Raw genomic sequence first — 24575 nt, 5'->3', positions numbered from 1 at the left:
ATAGCTCAAATTAGCTAAAAATAGCATGGAATCCCCCTTCACATGGCCGGTCATGCTAGGTGGGAGAAGTGTTTGAATGAACTTGTTATTTTTAGCTTGTGGCTAGAAATTAATTGCATGAAAAAGGGAGGGGTTTGAATGGAAATTAAGGAGAGTTTAAAGGTTTTTTTGTAAGATGGAACGGTTTGGGTTGCTCTCTTGGGCTTGTCCATGCTCCCTCTTTATTTGTTCAATTCAGGCCCTTTTCTCTACTTCATGTTGTTCGTTTTTTGTCAAAAATTTTATTTGGACCAACTGATTCATGAGAGTCCAAAAGCATAAATTCAAATCCTCCATGGCTATTAATTCATCATTTTGAGCTCCAAGAAGCCTCGTCAATTAATTCTTTCAAGGTGACTGTTGAGCTAATTTTCACCTTTTGTGCAAAATTGCCAAAAATAACTCAATTATGCAAAATTATTATTAAAATCCACAATTTTTCAATAATTGAGTTCAAATTAATTATATAATAATAAAAGTATAAAATTAGTGCGCATGAATTAGTGCGCAAAAGGTGCTAAAAAAGTATATATATTTTTGTGTTTCCAACTGCCACCAACGATAAGCCTCTTCCCTAAGTAAGGACACAGTTACTTTTAACTTTTTTTTCTAGGGTATAATCTAAATCTTCCAAAATCCTTTCTGTCGATTCCATCCAGTACTCTGCCATAGTAGAAGTCATTCTAGCAACTCATTTAAATATTTCTGCCCCATTTGATCGAAGCCTTTCTGTAACAGATCCACAACTCCCTGATCATGTTTGATCTCTAGCAACCCTTTGTAAAACCCTCAACATCTCCTGTGTCATTGCGTCATCTCCATTCTCGTAACCTTCACTACCATTGGTAATAGAATTCTCCACATACTCCTCAAAAATTAGGTTTTCTCCCTAGATACTAGGCAACTTCGATGGGTGTAGCCCTACGCAGTTTACCCCTACCACGTCTACCTTGGGTATTCATAATGATCTCACGAAAATCTAAAATTGAAAGGATATCTACATGTTTCGAACAAAGAGGGTTCAAACATTAGCAATTTCCTGAGTATTTATAGTCTAATGATCACAGTTTATCTAAAGTTTCCCAAAAGTATCAGTAACTAAAGTAGGATCGACATCGGAGTCTCAGATTTAGTTTCCTGTAGAAAATCAATTTTTCAAAAACATGCGACATTGTTTTTACAAAATACTCTTTTTCTATGACATGCACGTAGACTTACTCAAAAATTTACAATTCGAGTTTTGAAAACCTAGAACTTTAATACCACCAAATGTAACATCACCAACCCAGCCTAAATGTTAGACCTGAATTCAGGAGATTATACCGACCACCGAGATGACCTAGTACGACTAGAGTTTATAAAACCATCAATTTATAACATTTATTTATTTTAGAAGAACATTTAGTCTATTTTTAGAAAAGCTAATGAGTTATAAAAAAACATTTTAGTTTAACTTTCCTAAGTAACGGTGACTTCTTTAAGAAAAACTTAGTTAATTAATTAATTAATTATTACTCACAATTTTTAATTTTAATCTAGAACTGAAAAATGATTTTTACTTGGTTTTGATAAAACTATATTTCATGCCTCAGTTAAATAAAAACCATATTTTAAAATTAAGTTAAATGTTATGCATGCTAAATAAACCCTAAACATTAGTCTCATGCCACAAAATAAATAAAACATTATAGTATCGAAATAACATAAATTATAAAAATAAGTCTAGTAATACTTTCATAAAAATAAAACATTTTCGAGCCCTCCGCATGCTACGTCCACGTCTTAATCTAGTGGGTTATCTGTAAAGATGAAAAAGAAATGGGGAGTGAGCTGTGAAGCTCAATGTGAGTTCTGTCACAAGGAAACTAGTGCAAACAGCAGATAAGTCATGCAGAATAGCAACTCATAGAATAAATCACAATTAATTAGCAATACAGAATATCGATAATTAAGAATAACTAATCAACATAATATTTCAATGTTTGTTTCCATGTAATTAATTGCTTATGAATGCAATGCAAATTTGATTTAACAGTAAAAAGGGTCCAACCCCTTTGCTACACACCACAGTAGATGTTCCGCAAAACTCCTCTACCTTTATACCATGTTATGGATAAACCACTGATTATTGCAGATAAACTGCTAATGATAAAATATATTGGTGGATGAACCATCCGTCTTAGCAGATAAGAGTCGTTATTACATTGTGGATGTACCACTGGTCGAGCAAATAATTTACCGACTAAAATACTAGTGGATGAACCATCCATTTGTGCAAATAAAAGCTGCTAATACGTTACGGATGAACCATTGGTCGAGTAGATGACTGCCAACTAAAATATATTATGGATAAACCACTAGTCGAGCAGATGACTACTGAATAAAATACGTTGTGCATAAACCACTGATCGAACAGATAAACTGTCGACTACTTCCTCCATTCAAATCGTTCCACCCCTATGCATTGCAATATGGCATGCTCAAAATAGATCAATACTATAGCATTTAATTATGCTTTTAACAGAACAATACATTGGCATTCAATATTTTTATAATAGATCGATTCAATAGCAAATAATATGCTTATAATAGATCAACTTAGTACCAAAAGTTATGCTTAATAAGTGTTCGGTTTAACGGTAACATAAAGCATGCTTATAACATATTAGAACAGAAATAGATAACACACTCATAACAGATCAAATATGGGAGCAATAATTATGCTTTCAACTAACCGATATAATAGCCCAAAACATATGTTTCTCAAGGATGCAATTTAGCAGTATCATAAAGCATGTTATACGAACAATCATAAATAAAGATACATTAAACATATTTATTCACAAATCATGCAAATATAATAAATATAATATTATTTAGGTCATTTAGATCATGAATCCTAGTATTACTCATATTATCAGGGGCTTAATTAAGTAAATTAAAAACTAAAATCAGTTTGAGAACCAATTTGGGACTAATCTAAACAAATAATAAAATTTTGGGTAAAACTATAAAATTTGTAAAGTAGGGTACACATGGCCGTGTGGCCAGGTCATGTGGGAAGATATAGGATATGGCAAAGGGTTACATGACAATATGGCCAGGCCATATAACAGACTGTGGCCGTGTGGAAATTGTAAAAATTAGGCTACAGGGGAGACACGACTGTGTGGATGGGTCCAAGCCTTGTGGTTCACGAATTACATTAGGGTTTTCAAGGTACATGGCCGTGTAGTAGGTCGTGTGGCCCTATCCTAGGCACGATTTTGCCCCCGAATCACCTGTAAAAGAATACGCACCTTTCACTAATAGCCCGAATAATGTTCCTCACGTTCAAACTAATTCGGAGACCTAAAATGGGTTCTTCAACCGACAATTACACAAGAATTAATAACGTATTTCATGTAAAATCAAGATTTCGATAGATTTTTGGCAAAATTCTTAAAAGATCCATTAATTTGAATGAAAGATTAGCATCGAAGTTAGATGCTACAAGAATTTGGGATTTATTTATCAAGATCGAATTGAACTTACTGACTATTGGCGAAGTTTAAGAACGTTTCTGAGGGAAACTATGAAACCATTTGAAAAACGTCTTAAATTGAGAATAAATTTTTGGGTTCAGGAAGCAAAATAGTTTTCAACAACAAAATAATATGAAATATGATGAAAAGAAAAGAGGGAGAAAAGAAAATATGAAGATATAGAGAAAAGAGAGAGGATTCTAATTTGGAATGGAAAATAAAACAAAATCCTAATGTATTTAGAAAAATAGGACTAAATATCTAGGTTTTCAAACTTTTAAGGGGCAAAATGGTAAATTACCCCTTCAGCAGAAAAAATGGAAATAGGGAGAATGTGACATAGTTTGAATATAGGATCACAAGAAAAGAGTGATGCCTTACCATTCGAGTTACTGCTCACACTTGTTACAAAGTTTAATTAATATATATTCTAATGTGGTTTTCATCCTTGGTTGCTGAAAATAAAATGAAAAGAAATGGAAGAGGTGTGGAAAGAACCTAAGATCTCTAGGGAGTGCACTAACTATATAACCATTAATACTAAGTCAATTGCTTAGTTATTTCTGATAATTAACCCTATATATTTTAAGGCATTATGTCGAACATAAACCTTGTGTTGGGAAATGTGCCCATATTATAGTAAACAAGTAACTATTTTCTATTTATTTGAACGATGAATAAATAAATAAAGTTAATTTCACATTTCACTACTATGTCTTTTATATTTTGCATGCATAGCGAAACTGTGACAAATAAATATTAGCTCATTGATTGTCTAAAGTTTAAACTGGAGATAAATAGCATTGTAAAGAACGTTTACATTGTGAGAAAGACAACTTACTTCAGTAGATAATCTAAATGAGTCCGTAATCCCGTAAAAAGACCAAAGTGAGCATTTGATTCAAATATTGAGAAGAATTATAATGTCACATATAGTTCCAATTGGGGAGATGGCTAGTCTTGGCTATCAGATTAGTTGACTCCACGAGTAGAGACATAGATGTATTTATTGATAGAATGATACATTAGACTGGACCCACGATGAATTAATTTTGAATCCGTTTGTGAATTAATTTACTTGTGATTTTCATGGTGTGATTTACCTAAATCCTGAGTTAGCCACTGATCATGCGTATGCAACTCATGTGATTTGATATAAGTGGAGGCTTATGCTCTAAAGATGATTGAGTCCATAGTTGGTTTGTTGGGTACATGACTTGTGTATAGCATGGTTTTACTACCAACAGTGGAATTCATAGCTCAATTAAAGAGTTAATGATATCCTTTCATTGGCCTTGTGTGGATTCATAAATATGGAATGTGGTCACGGGTTGCTCATTTTCGAACGAGTAATTTAGCACATTCATTTGTTGACGATGATCATATTAATCATTAATAAGACACAATGCTGACAATGAGATAAAATAGGATTGTATTGAGTAAACGAATTTAACTCAAACGAATCAAGAATATCATATGAGGGTAACACACACATGACGAGGTCATTGGACAAAGCAGTTGGATGAATTGCTTTCGTAAAAAGTATACAATAAGGAGTTTTCAGTCATTTTCAATCATGGTACTTCTTGTGGACTGACTCCATGATTAAGTAATTGCGAATTATCGGAACGATGTTTCTAAACATAATTACAATCACTAGAGCCTAATTGTATAAGTCTAATTGGCCCCTCCACTAGCTCAACAAAAGCTTGATCGGACTGCATTTGAATCAAAAGAAAATTTTACGACTTTGGGAATAATTTAATTGAGTCGACTTATTCGATGTGGAATTAAATTAGGTGGCCGTAAGAATTGTTTAACTAGAGAATTTGATTAAATAATTTTCTTGAAAAATTAATTTGGAAAATCTAAGTGATTTTTGGAAAATTAATTTTGATCAAGTAAAATTAAATTAATCAAATTAATTAAAATTAATATGATATTTTTGGAAGTTAATTTTCAAGTCAAACAATTGGCCAAATGGGTAATTGAACTTGAAAATTGGACCTGAGATCGTAAATTGGGCCCGGGAGCCTAAAACCAAGACCAATACCCAAAAACTGGTTGAATTGGGCCGGATATGTCAAACCAAGCCGATGGTCCAACCAATGGCTAGATCAGACCGGTTAGGTCGTCACTGACCCGGACCGAACTGACAGTAGCCAAACCGGCTCGAGGTGTCGTAAAGGTGTCGCACTTGCATCACCGAACACGGCGGTGCTGGCGGTTGCGATGGCGACGGTTGGTCATCGGTGGTTGAGCAATGGAAAAGTTACACTCCTACTAAAATTCTACCGGAGAATTTGATTTTAGATTAATTATTTCAAAAATAATATTATTTTAATAGTTTAATATTTAATTTAATTTAATAACTATCTTAATAGTATTTTATTAATTTAATATTAAAGTGATTATCTTAATATTAAATTTACTTCAATATTTATCTTATAGATAAACATTATATTATTTTAATAAGATTTAATATTAAATTTAATCTAATATTTATATTGATAAATATTATATTAATTTAATATTAAACTGATTAAGTTTAATCATAATTGGACTCTCTAAACTCTCCCTATATAAAGAGAGCATTGGGTCATTAGTTACACACACTTAAATTTAAGAAAAAATTATAATGAGAAAATTCTCTGAAGAGATTATTCTAGAAAATATCTAGAGATATTTTTCTGATTTACAACTTGACTCAAAAGTTTAGAGAAATTGCAAAATTACCTCACTGGTAATTTTTATGAAAAATTTTCTAATTCAAAGCGAGCTCACACTCGACATACATGAGCTTGAGGATAGCGGAGAAGACTACTTGATCAAAGCGCTCATCTTAAACAAATCGAAAAGATACAATTTTGATTAAGTGTTTATTACTTTAGTTATCACAACCAAGATCTTGTTTTGGAAAATAAATTAAAACTGGTTTTTCCCTAAATCTGTTTTCCACTGCGTTTTCCAAATCCGTTATTCCAACACCTTGAACCCGGAATCCTGAACCCAAACTCCGAACCATAATTCTCAAACTCAAACTCCCAAACTTTAAACCCTAAACCTTGGGTTTGAGGTTCATGGTTTGAGGTTCAGGTTTAGGGTTCATGGTTAAGGTTTGGGGTTCGAGGTAAAAAAATACCAGAATTATGTGTCAATGACATAAAAAATTACTGAAATATCATTAAATAATTGTAAAAGGACCATAAATAATGTGCTAGGAATGATTCATAAAATAATTTCTCTATATAATTTATAGTTATTTTATTTGGATAAATATTTAAAAAGTGAAAAATCAAGCTATTAAAATGATATGAAATAAAAAAAATAATGAGATTAAAAATAAAAATATATATTGGTGCTGCCTAACAAATTGGAGGCACCGGACTGAAGCGTGTAGGGACAAAACGTTCAGAGACCTGATGAAGTAATTATCCTTTTTAGATTGGCTGAAAAAAGAATGTCGCATGAAAGTACGACAGCACCAAATTAAACTTTTGGCCTTAGATAAACTAGAGGAAATTTTTTGAAGGACATATTTGGGTAATTTAAATAAGAATTATATATATATATTTTTTTAATTTTGTTGTTTTTAAAAAATAAAAAAAATGGGAAAGGTTTATTTTTGTTATTCTTATATCTTTGTAGGATTATTTAAATTTAATTTCAAAATGGATAGACCTAGCATGAAAATAGACCAAAATTTTAATTTAGTGCAGCCATATTCTCATGCGGCACCCGTTTTCTGAGTCAATCTGAAAAGGGTAATTACTTCAGGTCCTTGAACGTTTTGGCCCTACACGCTTCAGTCCGATGTCGCTAATTTGTCAGGCAGCACCAAAAAGAATTATATTTTTTTAATTTTTTGTAATGATTAAAGCATGATTATGAAGATTTTTAAGGTGGTGCTATCTGGGAAAGCAGCGACACCTAACTCTATTGTAGAAATTAGGTCATTACCATAATTATTCTTGAAGTTAAACCATTTTTATAATTTTTTAAATTTATAGCCAAGAATAGTATAACTCCATCAACGATTCAAAGTTAGACTTGTTCTAGAAAGGAATGGATTGATGTAGTGGTCTTTGCTAAACCTACGATTTTTTACATTAATAATATGAGAAAAAGAGTAATTACGAAAATGTGGTGGAAAGTAGGTTATTTATGAGAATGAATTTTTGAATATTCCTCAATGTGTCAGATAATACCACCTATAAAAATAAATAGAATAATAATAAAACAAACAATGATATTTGAATTTAGAAGGGCCCTTTTTTTAGCTATTTTTACTTTGTTTTATTTTATATTTTATTAGTTTTATATTTATATTTTATAGTTTTTATTATTTTATTTTATTTTATTTAATAAAAAACAGTTAAGTTTTTTTAATTTCATAATTTTTAATATTTTATAATTATGATTTTTTAAATATTTAAAATAATGACCAAATTGATAAAATTTTAGTAAAATTGACATAAAAACATTAGGGTAAACTATCTAAATTGTTACTCAAGTTTTTTAACAAGTTTTTGTTTTGGTCACCGAAATTTTTAATATTTATAAAAAAATGGTTGAGTTGTTTTATTTTTTAAAAATTTAAAAATTATAAAATTTTTAATATTTAGAATAATAACTGAGTTGATAATGTATAAAAGTTGATCACGAAATTTTGAATTTTTTAGAAATAGAATCAACTTGATAGAATGTATAAAATATTAGGAGTTAAATTTGTTATTACATCAATCGAATGGCCACATCAACATTCTGTTTGGCGACCAAATGCATTTTAAGGGTGGAGTAACTAGAATTGAAAATTCACCTAACATGGGTGACGAAATTAACAAAAGAAAAATCTAGTGACCAAAAACCCTAATTTGCTAAAAAACTTGAGTGACCATTTAAGTAGTTTATCCTAATGTTTTTATGTCAACTTTACCAGAAAATTTATCAATTTGGTCATTATTTTAAATATTCAAAAAGTTATAATTATAAAATATTATAAAATTATGAATGTAAACCAACTTACTTGTTTTTTATTAAAAAATAAAATTATATAATACAAAATAAAATAAAACGCAGCTTGAAAAAGGGTGCTAAATTTAAATAATATTTTTATTAAAACAATTCATTCTCACAAATAATATACTTTTCATCCTAATTTTGTAATTATTTTTTTCCGAAAACCCCAAGTGAATTAACAACACATTTATATCTAATTTAAAAACTAAGCCAACAAAAATCAAACGTAACACAATTTTGTTAACTTCTAACAAAAAGAATGATAAGATTAGAAGAAAATGATTTTTCATTTTTATTTTCAACATTTGGATGTGATATAATCAACAAAACCATAGTTAATGTACTTCTTTCATTAATTGTTTTTCTAAAATACTCACTCAGCTTATATTTTAGTCACTGAGCGTTAATTGCAGTTAACAGTATAACGGTAAGCTAACATGACACGTTAAATTATCATTTCAAACAAAATTTTTAGATTAAATTATACAATTGGTCCCTATATTTTTTTGGTTTTGAATAATTTAATTTTTTTTCTTTTATATCTTTTTAACTTTCCTTTTTTTCCATTCTCTTCCCCTCCTCCCTTTGTTTTCCTCCCTTCTCAATTTCTTTTAACGTAGTTTTTCTATGTTTTCCATTTGTTAAAACTAGTCCCTATACTTTAATTTTTTTTAGCAATTTTTTTCTTTTTACTTCTTTATTTTCCTTTTCTTATTCCCATTTATTTATTTTTTTCTCTTATCATATTCTTCACTGCAGAAACATAATATTTCCTCACCAAATAAACCAAGTTTTTTTTTCTTTCACATAATTCCTAAATTGAATTTTACTCAAAACTAAACCATTCTTGATCAAATCTCAATTTGAATATAACCTAATTTTGAAAATAAAATTGGATCTAAAGAATCAATATAAAAAACCACATCATTAATCAAATCTAAACATAAATTGAATTCTTTATATTCCAAACAAATTTTTTCCATTTCCAAACTCTTACTGAATCGTGTAGATTATTCATTTCATTTTCTTTTATTTTCTGACAAATAAAATTAAGTAAACGATGAAATTGATCTAAACTATCTTGGATATTCCCAAGCAAGCTTGACTGGAAGCTGAGCATGGATGAACTGAAGAGAGAATAGGAGCATAGAACCAAACTGGTTTGGGTAAAACTGAGGGTAAGTTTCATATGGTGGTCGTTTTAGTCATTAAAAGTGTAGAGCTCATTTGAAGAATTTGTGAAACAACGTAGTTTCGAGAGGGTGAGAATGTTGTAGGTAAGATAGATAAGGTGGTCATGGGGGTTGGTTAGGAGGTTAAGGGAACGGGCTCGAGAAACTTTGTTAAGGGTGGACTGCTATAAGTCACAACTGGTGAAGTCTTTGAGTAAGGCACCCTTGTAGACTAGGTCATTGAGAGATCCACATTGGTTCGTTAAAGTGGTTATGGATGATGAGGATTTGTAATTATGGGGTGAGAATATGCAAAGTAAGTTTTAATTTGGTTTCAACTTTTACCTTTTCTTTTTTCATAAACACAAAAAAGTTTTAGTAAATGAAAAATATTAAAAAATTACGTTAAAAGAGATGGAGAAGGGAGGAAAACAAAAGGAGAAGCAGAAGAGAATGGAAATTAAAGAAAATAAAAGAAGAAAATTAAATTTCTCAAAACGAAAAAATATTGGGATCAATTGTATAATTTGACCTATTTTTTAAATGGTAATTTAATGTGTCACGTCAGCTTAACTTACACCGTTAACGGCAATTAACGGCTCAATGACTAAAATGTTACAAATGTTACAACATGTTAACGTAAGTGACTAAAACGTAACATTTCAAACATAAGTGACTAAAATGTAACCTGAAGTAAACAAAAGTGACTATTTTGATAGTTTACCCTTCATTAATTTTGCTAAAATTAAGCATAATCACAAATTAACCTTTAAATTTTATAATTTGTCAATTTGGTCTTTACTCTTTTTAATTTTCATTTTTAGTAAAATTGGATGTTTATAGTTTAATAGGACCGTTAAAATTTACTTCAACGTTCACGTGGCAATCGCTTATTGTTCACATATATTTTATAATTGATGCAACATTTTTTTTTAAATGACATGGAGAAGTCAGGGGGGCTGGCAAGGGCCCCGCCTCCCCTTAAAATGAATTTTTTTATTTAAGCCCTTTTATAATTTATAAAATTTTAAATTAGTAATGGTAAAATTGCACTTTGACACTCCAAAAATTATAAGAATTTGATTTAATCTGTAATAGCTTGGTTTTAGTTAAATCAGAATAGTGGTTTCAGAACCACAAATTCGAGGTCAAAAAATTATTTTAATATTATTTTTTATATTTACAGCATGTGAATATATGTGTGTGAAAGTTTCGTAAAGAAATTTTACTATTTGGATGCTTAATTCGGTAAAAAAGACTAAATCGCGTAAAGTGTAAAAGTTATGTTTTATAATAGCTATGTGTGTCTAATAGCTATAGAACATTAAAGTAAAGGTCCTTAAGTAGTAAATAGGTCATTTATGAGTTAGTGGATGATAGTGGAGTGGCATTTGGTGTAATTACTAATTTTTTTAATGGTAAAGTAGTAAATAAGTAAATTAAAGATAAAATAAATAATACAAAATTTACCAACCCATTTGCTTCATCTTCTCCACCAAAATTTTTAGAAAAATATGGGTTTTTGAAGCTTAAAATTTCATCCACTTGATTCCTTTGCATGTAAGTGATTCCTTGTCCCGTTTTTGTTGATTTTTATATTTCTGGGATCGTTGCTTTGTATTCTAGCTAGCCCATGCTTTAATTTTCGAAATTTATTATGATTTTGTGAAATGAAATTGATGAATATTCAAGCTTTTTGTTGTTTGATGATGAAAAATAAATATTTTTTGATAGATTATCATATTTTATTAAGCGATTTTTGATAAAAATGCTTACTATGGATTAAATTGTGAAAGTTGTAAAATGAGGAGTTGAAATGTGAAATAAATGGAATTAATGGGCTGTCAGGGACCTAGGGAAGATTCGGCTATGCTTTGGTATGATTAAATTTTGTGTATTTTGTGTATTTTTGAAATAGGAACTAAATTGTAAAAAATTTGAAAGTTTAGGGGAAAATGTTTAAAATAGCCCTAATATGTGTTTTAGATTAAATTGAATAAATAGTTTATTAAATAAGCTAATTTTGATAATATATAGATCAAGATAAGTTGAGATTGGGATTAGATTGGGGAAAAAGAAAGGTGGACGAATAGTCGATAATTTCCATTCGAGCAACTCGAGGTAAGTTCATATAATTAGAATCGAACTTTCATTTAATTGCAATTGTATGAAATGAATATGTATATATACGTGAATTGAATTGTTGAACTAAACGATATTGAATTGCCTAATTTGAAATGATAATGAATTGACGGATTACCGATTAATGCACATAGTGTGTATCACCCGAGTATCCTTCGATGTTTCATTAGGTTCAACAAGCATTATACTATTACCGATTATATGATTGAGAAAGAAATGGAATATGATCTATGTGAATTGTATAGATGAAATATGATATGTGTCATAAGGACGTATGGAACTGGAAACGAAATTTTATGAAATGTATGAAAGAAATCATGAAAGAGTAAAATTTGCAATAAAACAGTTTTGCACAACAGCAGTTGTATAACTTTGAAAACTCATTAAAAATTGTGGGAATCGCATTAGAGGTTGAATAAGACATGAAATTAAAACTTATTGAGTCTAGTTTCACATAGAAGAAACGGTGTAAGCAAGAATCTCGTATTATGAGATATTCAAATTTTTGTGAGATAAGGTCAGAATAATTTCGGAATCCCCTATTCTGACTTAGGAAAATCATTAAAAATTGTATAAAATGAATTATGGGTTAGAATTTATATGATTAAAATTCTTGATGATTCTATATTCAAGAGAAACAAATGAGAGTATCATCCAAATCCTGTACTAAGAGATAATTAATTTTTAGAGAAGAAGGGTCAAAACCGTCAGACAACAGAATAGGGACGACTTTGAAGAATTAACTGTACTTATTGGATAAACCAAAAATTCTAAAAATTTTATGGTAAGAATATAAGTGAGTCTAGTTTTTGGAAAATCAAGCGGATCTTAATTTGGAGTTCCGTAGCACAAGATATAAATAATTTAGTGACCATGACTCGAGTAGACAGCTTGATATGAACATGAGTAAATAGTGGAACTATGTGCAATTTTGATTTTATTATCTTGAGAACATGTTGTGAGGATTGGTAAAAGCATGTTAATAGATTGCTTATTATTTACATATCAACTTACTAAGCTTTAATGCTTACTCAGTTTATTCCTTCGTGTTTTATAGTGGTTTGTTAGCTAGCTCGATTCAGACGACGTTGGAGATAAGCATCACACTATCCAGTCAATTTCTCGGTACTTTTGAACTCATGGAAGTTGTGTAAATATGACATGTATAGGCTAGTTTATGGAAATATGTTTTAGGTTACTTTAGCTTATTGTATAGTCATGTGTTTTGATGTTCTTAAGCCATGAGATATGGCTTAGTTGTTATAATGGTCAAATGTGTATAAGATGATATGTTTTTGCAAGTTTGCTTATGAATGATTGATAATTACTGAAATAAAATGATATTTGTTAAATGTTTGATGAATTACTAATCTGAACTGATTTGAAAGTCTGGTAATGCCTCTTAACCTATTCCGGCGACGCTTACGGGTTAAGGGTGTTATATTAGATGTTACGTCATCTGAGGTCTAGAGCTATACTGTCTGACCTCTCTATCTCGGATCAAAATCCCCGCAGAAGCAGTAGAACGAGGATGATACTCTCTAAATTTCTTTGATGCAGACTGATGAGACTTTCCCGCAAATCTTTTTCTAACATCTCTGGCTTCAGAATCAACTTTTCTTTTCTTTTTGCCAAGCTCTTCAGCTTTACAGGCTCGTTCAACCAGGACAACGAACTCTTTCAACTCAAGAATCTCGACTAGTAATTGGATATCTTTATTTAATCCATCCTTGAATCTTTTACATATTATAGCCTCGGTAGAAACACATTCATGAGCGTATTTGTTGAGTTGTACAAATTCTCACTCATACTCAGTTACCGAATGACGGCCTTGTTTCAATTCAAGAAATTCCTTTCATTTCTAATCGATGAACTATTGGCTGATATATTTCTTTCTAAACTCAGATTGGAAGAATTCTCAAGTAACTCTTTCTTGCGGAACGACAGATATTAGTGTATTCCACCATTGGTATGCTGTATCTCCCAACAAAGATATAGCACACTTCAAACATTCGTCAGGTGTGCAGGAAAGTTCATCAAAAACCCTAATGTTTGAAGTGTTACATAAGATGTTTATAGCTGTTTGAAGTGTTTTTGATGAAATTTCCTGCACACCTGACGAATGTTAGAAGTGTGTTATATCTTTGTTGAGAGATACAGCATACCAATGGTGGAATACACTAATATCTGTTGTTCCGTGAGAAAGAGTTACTTGGTAATTCTTCCAATCTGTGTTTAGAAAGAAATATATCAGCCAACGGTTCATCGATTAGAAACGAAAGGAATTTCTTGAATTGAAACAAGGCCGAATGACAGTAACTGAGTATGAGCGAGAATTTGTACGACTCAACAAATACGCTCATGAATGTGTTTCTACCAAGGCTATAATATGTAAAAGATTCAAGGATGGATTAAATGAAGATATCTAATTACTAGTCGAGATTCTTGAGTTGAAAGAGTTCGTTGTCCTGGTTGAACGAGCCTGTAAAGCTGAAGAGCTTGGTAAAAAGAAAAGAAAAGTTGATTCTGAAGCCAAAGATGTTAGAAAAAGATTTGTGGGAAAGTCTCATCAGTCCGCATCCAAAAATTTAGAGAGTATCATCCTTGTTCTACTGCTTCTGCGAGGATTTTGATCCGAGATAGAGAGGTAAGACAGTACAGCTCTAAACCTCAGATGACGTAACATCTGATGTAACACCCTTAACCCGTAACCGTCGCCGGAATAGGTTAAAAGGCATTACCAGACTTTCAACTTAGCTCAGATCGGTAATTCATCAAACATTTAACAAATATCATTTTATTTCAGTAATTATGAATCATTCATAAGCAAACTTGCAAAAACATATCATCTTATACACATTTGACCATTATAACAACTAAGCCATATCTCATGGTTTAAGAACATCAAAACACATAACTATACAATAAGATAAAGTAACCTAAAACATATTTCCATAAACTAGCCTATACATGTCATATTTACACAACTTCCATGAGTTCAAAAGTACCGAGAAATCGACTAGATAGTGTGATGCTTATCTCCGACGTCGTCCGAATCGAGCAAGCTAACGAACCACTATAAAACACGAAGAAGTAAATTGAGTAAGCATTAAAGCTTAGTAAGTTGATATGTAAATAATAAACAATATGTTAGCACCCTTTTACCAATCCTCACAACATGTTCTCAAGATAATACAATCAAAATTGCACATAGTTCCACTATTTACTCATGTTCACATCAAGCTGTCTACTCGAGTCATAGTCACTAAATTATTTATATCTTGCGCTACGGAACTCCAAATTAAGATCCGCTTGATTTTCCTGAAACTAGACTCACATATCTTCTTGCCATAAAATTTTTAGAATTTTTGGTTTAGTCAATAAATACAGTTAATTCTTCAAAGTTGTCCCTATTTTTCTATCTGACAATTCTGACCCTTCTTCTTTAAAAATTAATTATCTCTTAGTACGGGATTTGGATGATACTCCCATTTGTTTCTCTTGAATATAGACTCATTAAGAATTTTAATCATATAAATTCTAACCCATAATTCATTTTATACAATTTTTAATGATTTTCCTCTGTAAGAACAGGGGATTTCAAAATCATTCTGACATTATCTCACAAAAATTCAAATATCTCATAATACGAGATTCTTTTGCTTACACTGTTTCTTCTATGTGAAACTAGAATCAATAATATTTAATTTCATGTCTTATTAAACCTCTAATGCGATTCTCACAATTTTTAGTGAGTTTTGAAAGTTATACAACTATTGATGTCCAAAACTGTTTTATTGCAAATTTTACTCTTTCATGATTTCTATCATACATTTCATAAAATTTCATTTTCAGTTCCTTACGTCCTCATGACTCATATCATATTTCATCTATACAATTCACATAGATCATATTCCATTTCATTCTCAATCATATAATCAGTAACAGTATAATGCCCGTTCAACCTAATGAAACATCGAAGGATGCTCGGGTGATACACACTATGTGCATTAATCGGTAATCCGTCAATTCATTATCATTTTTGCTCTTTTGAGCCATGATCGGTAAGTTCATTCTGAGCTGAAGAACGATCAGCTCTATCAAGCTGAAACGGTAAGCTCATAAGAGCTGATATATCGGTAAGCTCGTACGAGCTGTGGTGAGTCCGCAACAAATTCAGGAGCTCGACCAAAACGGTAACCCTAGTGACATGTCACTCGTATCCTACGATTTTTCATAGTTCAAACGGGGTTCAGTATTACTCAATACATTTCAAATTAGGCAATTCAGTATCGTTTAGTTCAACCATTCAATTCACATATATATATACATTTCATACAATTGCAATTAAATGAAAGTTTGATTCTAATTATACGAACTTACCTTGAGTTGCTCGGATGAAAATTATCGACTATTCGTCCACTTTTCCTTTTCCCCGATCTAATCCCAATCTCGACTTATCTTATTCTATATATTATCAAAATCAGCTTATTTAATCAACTATTTATTCAATTTAATCCAAAACACACATTAGGGCTATTTTACACATTTGCCCCTAAATTTTCATATTTTTACAATTTAGTCCCTATTCCAAAACTACACAAAATACACAAAATTTCATCATACCAAAGCATAGCTGAATCTTCCCTAGGTCCCTAACAGCCCATTAATTCCATTTATTTCACATTTCAACCCCCCAATTTACAAATTTCACAATTTAATCCATAATAAGCATTTTTATCAAAAATCGCTTAATAAAATATAATAATCTATCAATAAATATTTATTTTTTATCATCAAACAAGAAAATGCTTGAATATTCATCAATGGCATTTGACATAATCATCATCAAATTTGAAAATTAAAGCATGGGCTAGCTAGAATACAAAGCAACGATCCCGAAAACATAAAAATCAACAAAAACAGGACAAGGATCACTTTCATGCAAAGGAATTAAGTGCCAGAAATTTTAAGCTTCAAAAGCCCCTATTTTTCTGAAAATTTCGGTGGAGAAGATGAAGCAAATGGGTTGGTAATTTTTGTTTTATTTATTTTATCTTTAATTTACTTATTTACTATTTTATCATTAAAAAAATTAGTAATTACACCAAAGGTCACTCCACTATCATCCACTAACTCATAAATGGCCTATTTACTACTTAAGGATCTTTACTTTAATGGTTTATAGCTATTAGACACCTTTAGCTTATAGAACACAACTTTTACACTTTATGCGATTTAGTCCTTTTTACCGAATTAAGCATTCAAATAGTAAAATTTATTTACGAAACTTTTACACATATATATTCACATGCTGTAAATACCAAAAATAATATTAAATAATTTTTTAACCTCGGATTTGTGGTTCCGAAACCACTGTTCCGATTTAACTAAAATCGGGCTGTTACATAATCCTTTAAAATTATAAAGATACAAACTATTAAAATGGTAAAATTACATTTTTACTATCATAAAAATATACAATTTAATTCTGCTCCCAAAAAGTTTTCTGGCTTTGCCCTTGTTATACGATAAGCCAATGAAAAATTTTAAAAATAAAAAAATTAACATAAAATCTATAAAAAAAATTAAATTTATGAGAACATTAAAAAAGTATTCAAATTTTAAAAAATAGAAAGAAAAAAAAGTAAAAATACATAAAATTTGGTCCCTCTACATTTTACATTGCTCATTTTTAATCCTTTAGATAACATTTTCTTTGTTAACTCTATTTGAAAATAATAACATGAGCTTTTTATATTTTACATGTGATTATTTGGCTATTATATAGCAGCAGACGTTAGCATTTGCCTATGCTGCATTATTTGATTAAAAATAAAATGCATTATTAATAATTATCCAATTATTAATATTTTTATCACTTAATTATCAAAAAGCTTTAAAATGGTTATTTAACTATTCAATTTTATATTAGATCACCAATTGGCTAACGATGATAACTTTTAAAATTGACATAATAGCAACTTTAACCCTCAATATTTATAAATTATATCAATTTACTCTTGATTCTAAAATAATTAACCTTAACATTTTGCACATTGTGTAATTTGATCTCTCTCTTTTTCTTTTTTTTTGCAGCTTTGCTTTTCTTTATGACATTAAAGGTTAATTTTAAAAGAATGAGAAAATAAGAAAAATTATTATCTCGAATTTTGGTGAGTTTCCAATTTTTGTATACTTTCAATCAAATTCAGATGATAACTTTGTTTTTTAACTTTTTAGAAAAAAGGGTCACAAGAAAAACAAAATTGCAAAATATAGCATATTATACAATGTGTAAATGCTGAGACATAACATATAAACGTTGAATGCTAAAATTGTTAGACAAATTTTTAATAATTGAGTGAATTTTCATAAATGAGTTAATAATGGTATGAGAATGCCCTAAATTATTAAACCGAAAAAATGGATTGGAAAGGAAAAAGAAAGCAAACCTTAAACCTTTAGCAACAACGGAAAGCAATGTTTGTTTAGTGTACTTTTCAATCAAAGTTTACTTCCCTTTTTCATTTCAAGAATTTGGTGTAGTTTTCTTTGATCTTTTAATGTGATTTACTTATAAAAATTCACACCATCATTTTTAAATGGAGTTAATAGAGAAAGTTGCCGACACAACTTAATTAAGCAATTCAAATCATGGATATACCTATTTTTATGTACTATATTAATTTTAGGAGTTTTTCATAATTTTATTCTTTTTTTAATACTTTTTAAAAATTCTAGATTAGTTAAATATAGATAGACCTCCACGTGGGGCTGTCGTGTAATTTCTAACAATTTTGTTAAATTGAACGGAATTTATCCATTTTGATAAAAAGGAAAATTTTAAAATGTCGAGGGCCAAGTAAAGTAAGAATTAGTAGGGTTTAAATTGACAAAAAGGGTGAATTTTGAGGAATAAATTTGTGGTTACACCAATTTTTTAAATGAAGTAAAGAGAAAATAGTTGCCAAAAGATTGAAAGTGAGCGGGATCAATTTAGAACAAATAAACTACAAGGACGACATCTAAAGAAATCAAAAAGTATAGGGACTAAAAATAGAATTTAACCAAAATTGGAAACACTAAGCAAACAACGAAAAATCAGCCGAAGCAACGGATAGCAATTTGATGAACAAAAACTAGGATTGAAGTGGTTGATTTGGGTAGTTGAGCGGCGAAAACAATATGAACCCAACATATCGTGTTTCTTCTTTGCTCCTATCGCCATGTTTTTTGTTTCATGTCCTAAAATGAAAAGCTTAGTGACGGATTCTACAATCCATGAAAAATATTTGACAACGCAAAACCAAGCCCGTTCTTTGTTTTTAACTCTTTTTTTCTCCTTTGATTGACACCCCCAAAAGTCCTTTCTCTATCTCATCACCCTTCTTTTTTGTATTTTTTTCTTTTTTCTTTCTCATATATCCGTCAAATCACAGCACCTGTGATTAAGAGAAACAGGAGGAGCAAGAAGTGAATAAGCTATGGCAGGCATTGTTCTATCTGGTTCTTGTTCTTCAAGGTTGCTGCTTAGAGACAGGGAAGCAGGTAGCAATGGAGCTTCTCTGCCTCAGTACAATGGGCTCAGAGCTGTGGACACCATGCACTTGCCTTCATCTCGGACCCCTAAACTTTCTTGTTCAGGTATTTGGCTTAAGGTCTTTGTGTTCTATTGGCATGTGATCATGGGATAATCATAATTAGTGTGAATGTCATTGAGTCCCAGTTTTTAGTTGTTCACTTTAGTTTCATTCTTTGACACAACCGACGTCTCTTGTAGCTAACTTGTGTCTTGGATCAATCAGGTCCAAAATGCAGAACAATCAGGGCCATGGCATCGCCAACGGTCTCAGCTCCGAAAAGAGAAACAGATCCTAAGAAAAGAATAGTTATAACAGGAATGGGTCTAGTGTCAGTTTTTGGCAGTGACATTGATAACTTCTATAACAAACTTCTTGAGGGAGAGAGTGGTATCACACAAATTGACAAGTTTGATGCTACAAATTATTCAGTCCGATTCGCCGGTCAAATCCGTGATTTTTCATCTAAAGGGTACATCGACGGGAAGAATGACCGTCGTCTCGATGATTGCTGGAGGTACTGCTTAGTTGCTGGACGAAGGGCCCTGGATGAAGCCAACCTTGGTTCTGAAGCCCTTGAGAAAGTAAGTCTTTCAAAATCTTTTGTGTGTGTGCGTGTTTTAAAGTGACTACTTTTGCATGTTGACGATAACTGAAACAACCCTTTTGGTTGTTATGCGCCATAGCTGGACAAAACAAGGATTGGGGTGCTGGTGGGCACAGGCATGGGAGGGCTAACAGCTTTCAGCAATGGAGTGGAAGCTCTGATTCAAAAGGGATACAAGAAGATCACTCCATTTTTTATCCCTTACTCCATCACCAACATGGGATCAGCATTACTAGCTATAGATACTGGCTTAATGGGACCTAACTATTCCATTTCAACTGCTTGTGCAACCGCAAATTACTGCTTTTATGCAGCTGCCAATCACATCAGGAGAGGTGAAGCTGACATCATGGTAGCTGGTGGGACCGAGGCTGCTGTCATGCCGACTGGGATCGGCGGGTTTATAGCTTGCCGGGCGTTGTCTCAACGAAATGATGAACCCGAGAGGGCTTCCAGACCTTGGGACAAGGACCGTGATGGTTTCGTCATGGGAGAAGGCTGCGGTGTCCTGGTAATCATTCAAAATAAGTTTGTATCTCTGTGTCATTAGTGAATCAATTCATAGTATTCATACTTATATAAAACCTTTTCCCCCCTTTGCATGCAGGTTATCGAGAGCTTGGATCATGCTATGCAAAGAGGGGCTAACATCATTGCAGAATACTTGGGGGGTGCTGTGACTTGCGATGCTCATCATATGACTGATCCCCGTTCAGATGGGCTTGGAGTTTCATCATGCATAAGCAAAAGTTTAGAAGATGCTGGAGTTTCCCCTGAAGAGGCAAGAACAACACTTGACTTTTGACTATGAAAAGAAACTTGAACAATTTATACATTGTTGAACCATTGATCTGCAGGTGAACTATGTAAATGCTCATGCGACATCCACGTTGGCCGGAGATTTGGCTGAGGTTAATGCAATAAAAAAGGTCTTCAAGAACACCTCTGAGATAAAGATGAATGGGACAAAGGTGACAAACAAAAATTACAAATCATTATATTTGATGCTATGGAAAATGGCTAAGGACTAAAGCAATTTTTTTCTGTTTCTCATTTCAGTCAATGATTGGACATGGACTTGGAGCTGCTGGAGGATTGGAGGCCATAGCAACCGTAAAAGCAATTACGACTGGCTGGCTGCATCCTACCATTAACCAAGATGTAAATATTTCACCCAACATTTTGCAAAAAGAACCCTTGGTTTGCAAATGATTTGATGTTCTTGTATCTTCTCTTCTATGCAGAACTTGGAGCCTGAAGTGACAATCGATACGGTTCCCAATGTGAAGAAACAGCATGAAGTCAATGTTGGTACGTACTCTTATTCTCCAACTAAAAGTTGATGTTATTTCAAAAAGGATTGAAGTGGTCAATGTTATTGGTATAAGCCATTGTATTTTTTGTAAATAATTTATGTTTCTTGATATCTCTGCAGCTATCTCCAATTCATTTGGATTTGGTGGACACAATTCAGTGGTAGTTTTTGCTCCTTTCAAACCATAAAAGAAACGTTCTTCTTTTTTCCAACTTTCCTTCACTTAAGATACATCACTGACTATAAAAAATGAATTCTCTGCAAGCAGCTTGAGTGAGATATTGCAGGCACTTGTAATTGTATCCATCAAAATGGATTACTTCCCTGTTTTTTTTTTTTTTGGTTTTGTTGATCAATAAAATATACAACACATTTTTCTATATTTTCGTGGTTTGTTAGTGGATTCTGTACTTGGATTTTGTTGTGTTTTGAGGTTGAAGCAATGAGCAATGACTTGGATAATGTTAGATCACAGAAACCCGACTTGCTTGGTGCTATTTAAGAATTCCCAGAGAACGATGCTGCTATAATCTATATCTGTCTCTTACTCCTCCATTATACGTATAAAGGCTAATGGCTCCCTACTTTTAAATCTTTTCTCTCCTTAGCTTTAGAAACACACACATTTTGGATCAAAGGTTTAGATTTGTTTATGGTTCTTTTCTTTTTATTATTTCAAGGCTAAAGAGTCAGCAGTTCCCCCCAAAAAGAACTGTTAAATTAACCCTAACTCTTGACAGCTGCAATTTTTAGTTTATTTTCGTCATGCGACGAAACTTTAATTTTTTATTTAAAATTATTAAAAAATTATAAAATAAATAGAAAAGGAAAAATTATTAAAAAAATATAGAAGTTCAAAAAATTATTAAAAATTAGGGTTAATTCATTTTTTAGGTTTCAACTTGGTAATGGTTCTCACAAGATTTTTTTTTATCTAAGTTGGTCATGAATTTGACAATTGCTCCCATATTAGGGTTTGAATTTTGTTTTGGTCTAAGTTAGCCCCTGAACTTGACAATTGTTCCCATGTTGGAGCCTAAACTTTTTTTATCCAACTTTTTTCAAGAAAATATTAGGGACTAACTTGAACAAAAAAACGTTCAAGTCCCAATGCAAGATCAATTGCCTAGTTGAAGGACTAATTTGGATAAAAAAAGTTTAAACCCCTATGTCGTAACACTTACCAAGTTCAAACCTCAAATAATGGATTAACCCAAAACTTTATAGAAAATTACAAAAAAAAAAGTTATGTATAATAAAATATAATAAAAATTCCTACAATTTTATATATAGCATTGGTTGTCATTTACCTTCCCAATCCATTTCCGCACCTTAGTTTCTATCTCAAAACGACTCTCTTGTCATCGATGATGGACAAAGGGGTGCAAGCATCGGGGAGGTCTGTGTAAGATGAACACAATAGATAGCTTAAGGAAATTAAATAATTTTTTATATAATTTTTAATAGGCGTTGTATTGTTAACAATGGTTAGTGTGCAAATGAAAAAAATATTAGTTTTATAATTTTCATATATTTTTAATTTGTTTTATAATTTTATACTTTTTATAATATTTTTATATTTTATATAAATTTTAATAATTTTCTATAGCTTTTAAATATATTTCATTTTTTACAATATTTTTATTTTTATTGTATTTTTTATTTTTTTATTTTTTTATTTTAATATTTTTGTTTTTAATATTTTTGTATTTTTTATAATTTTTAAATGGTTTTAAATATAAAATATCAATTTTCATCACATAGTACTAACTTAAAATGACACGTGGCGAAAATAACCCAAAAGCAGCAACCATCACTCTTTAACTGTCAAAGAACTTAATTAATTAAATTTTTAATACTCAAAGGCTTTAATTAATTTTTTGAAAAATATTTAGGGCTTTCTAGATCTTTTAACCTTATTTTAATATATGAGAATATACGGTAAAAGTACCATGAATGCACTTATATTAGGAGTCAGATTGCATTTGGCCTCTTTTACTTAAAAATGAGCAAACTAATCCTTTTATGTTAGATCAAAGAGCAAATTGATCATTTCTGTTAAAAATTTCATCAATTTGTACCATGTTTAGGGTTCACGGTTGCCCCTCTCAACAATATCGTCTCTAAAGTTCAAATATGTATCTCTTCTTATAAGTGTAATATACTTTATCATTGCAACCAATACTTGTTTATTGAATGGTTGGTGTTTAATTGTGCATTTGATGCATGCATCATCCTTGTATGTTCCAAGAAATCAAGCAATCTTTAACAATTAATGTCTCTTTAAAGTATATTGTCGACGGCCAAGGATGGATCCAAATAGGCAGTATCCTCCATTGGAATTTTTAAAATTTTGAATTTTATATATAAATTATCATGTATTTTAAATTTGGTGTCCATATTGTATAACATTCGTCCTCTGGGCCAAATTATATTTCATATAATTCGCCCTTTAAGCTATAAGGTTATACTTTATATTAACAAAGTATTTTTCAATTTTTAATTATATAGCTTATATAACAATCAAATATTAATGTATGATCGGCCTTGAAAGACTAAACTTAGGTGCCCCAATATGGAGTTTAAGGTAACATCCCTACTTAAAAAAAAAGAAGAAAATTTATGGTAGAAGTCCTTAAATAAGTGATCTATAAATAAATAGTAGTATAAGAATTGTGATCGTTTTTAGAGGAAATAGTCAGACATGAAAACATAGAGGATTATTAGTAGGAGCAAGTGATTAAGTTTAAAATTCTATATCGAGTTCAGGGACTAAACTGAATAAGTTGGGAAAGTATAGAGACTAAAGTGCAATTATCCTATTTTTATTTTGATGGAAATGACTTAATGGAAATTTTACCATTACTTAAAAAAATCAATAGTTTCATGATGGCTTTTAAATGATATTTTTATTAAATAATTATTATTTAATATATCAAATGAAGTAAGTTGCGCAAAGAAAGAAGAGGCGACTCTTTTCATACTAATTAACACAAAAGAAAAAATTTGTTAGAATGCGTAATAGAATAAAAAAAACTAAAAACAAAACAAAACCTAAGGCTAGAATCAAAAAAATATAAACTACCCAGTCGAAAACCCAAAACAATGGAAAACAACTTAAATTTTATATTCAAGGTGTTCCTGATCTGCTAAAATCACAAAAATTAAATTAGA

General features: G+C 31.0%; 1 protein-coding gene across 1 annotated transcript; it reads left to right on the top strand.

Moving 5' to 3' along the window:
* Window positions 1–19055: 19055 nt before the first annotated feature.
* Window positions 19056–21781, top strand: LOC107911343 (3-oxoacyl-[acyl-carrier-protein] synthase I, chloroplastic). The gene is made up of 8 exons (XM_016839199.2): window positions 19056–19543; window positions 19705–20063; window positions 20166–20597; window positions 20694–20867; window positions 20944–21057; window positions 21146–21247; window positions 21331–21397; window positions 21522–21781. Exons 1-8 carry the CDS (start codon window positions 19384–19386, stop codon window positions 21587–21589), a joined length of 1476 nt encoding a protein of 491 aa, XP_016694688.2. The 5' UTR covers window positions 19056–19383; the 3' UTR covers window positions 21590–21781.
* Window positions 21782–24575: the final 2794 nt, after the last annotated feature.

This window comes from Gossypium hirsutum, chromosome D08 (assembly GCF_007990345.1).
Source record: "Gossypium hirsutum isolate 1008001.06 chromosome D08, Gossypium_hirsutum_v2.1, whole genome shotgun sequence".
In the NCBI taxonomy this organism is placed as follows: domain Eukaryota; kingdom Viridiplantae; phylum Streptophyta; class Magnoliopsida; order Malvales; family Malvaceae; genus Gossypium; species Gossypium hirsutum.
Note: the sequence above shows the minus strand (reverse complement) of the source record. Positions and strands in the feature narration are given on the sequence as shown.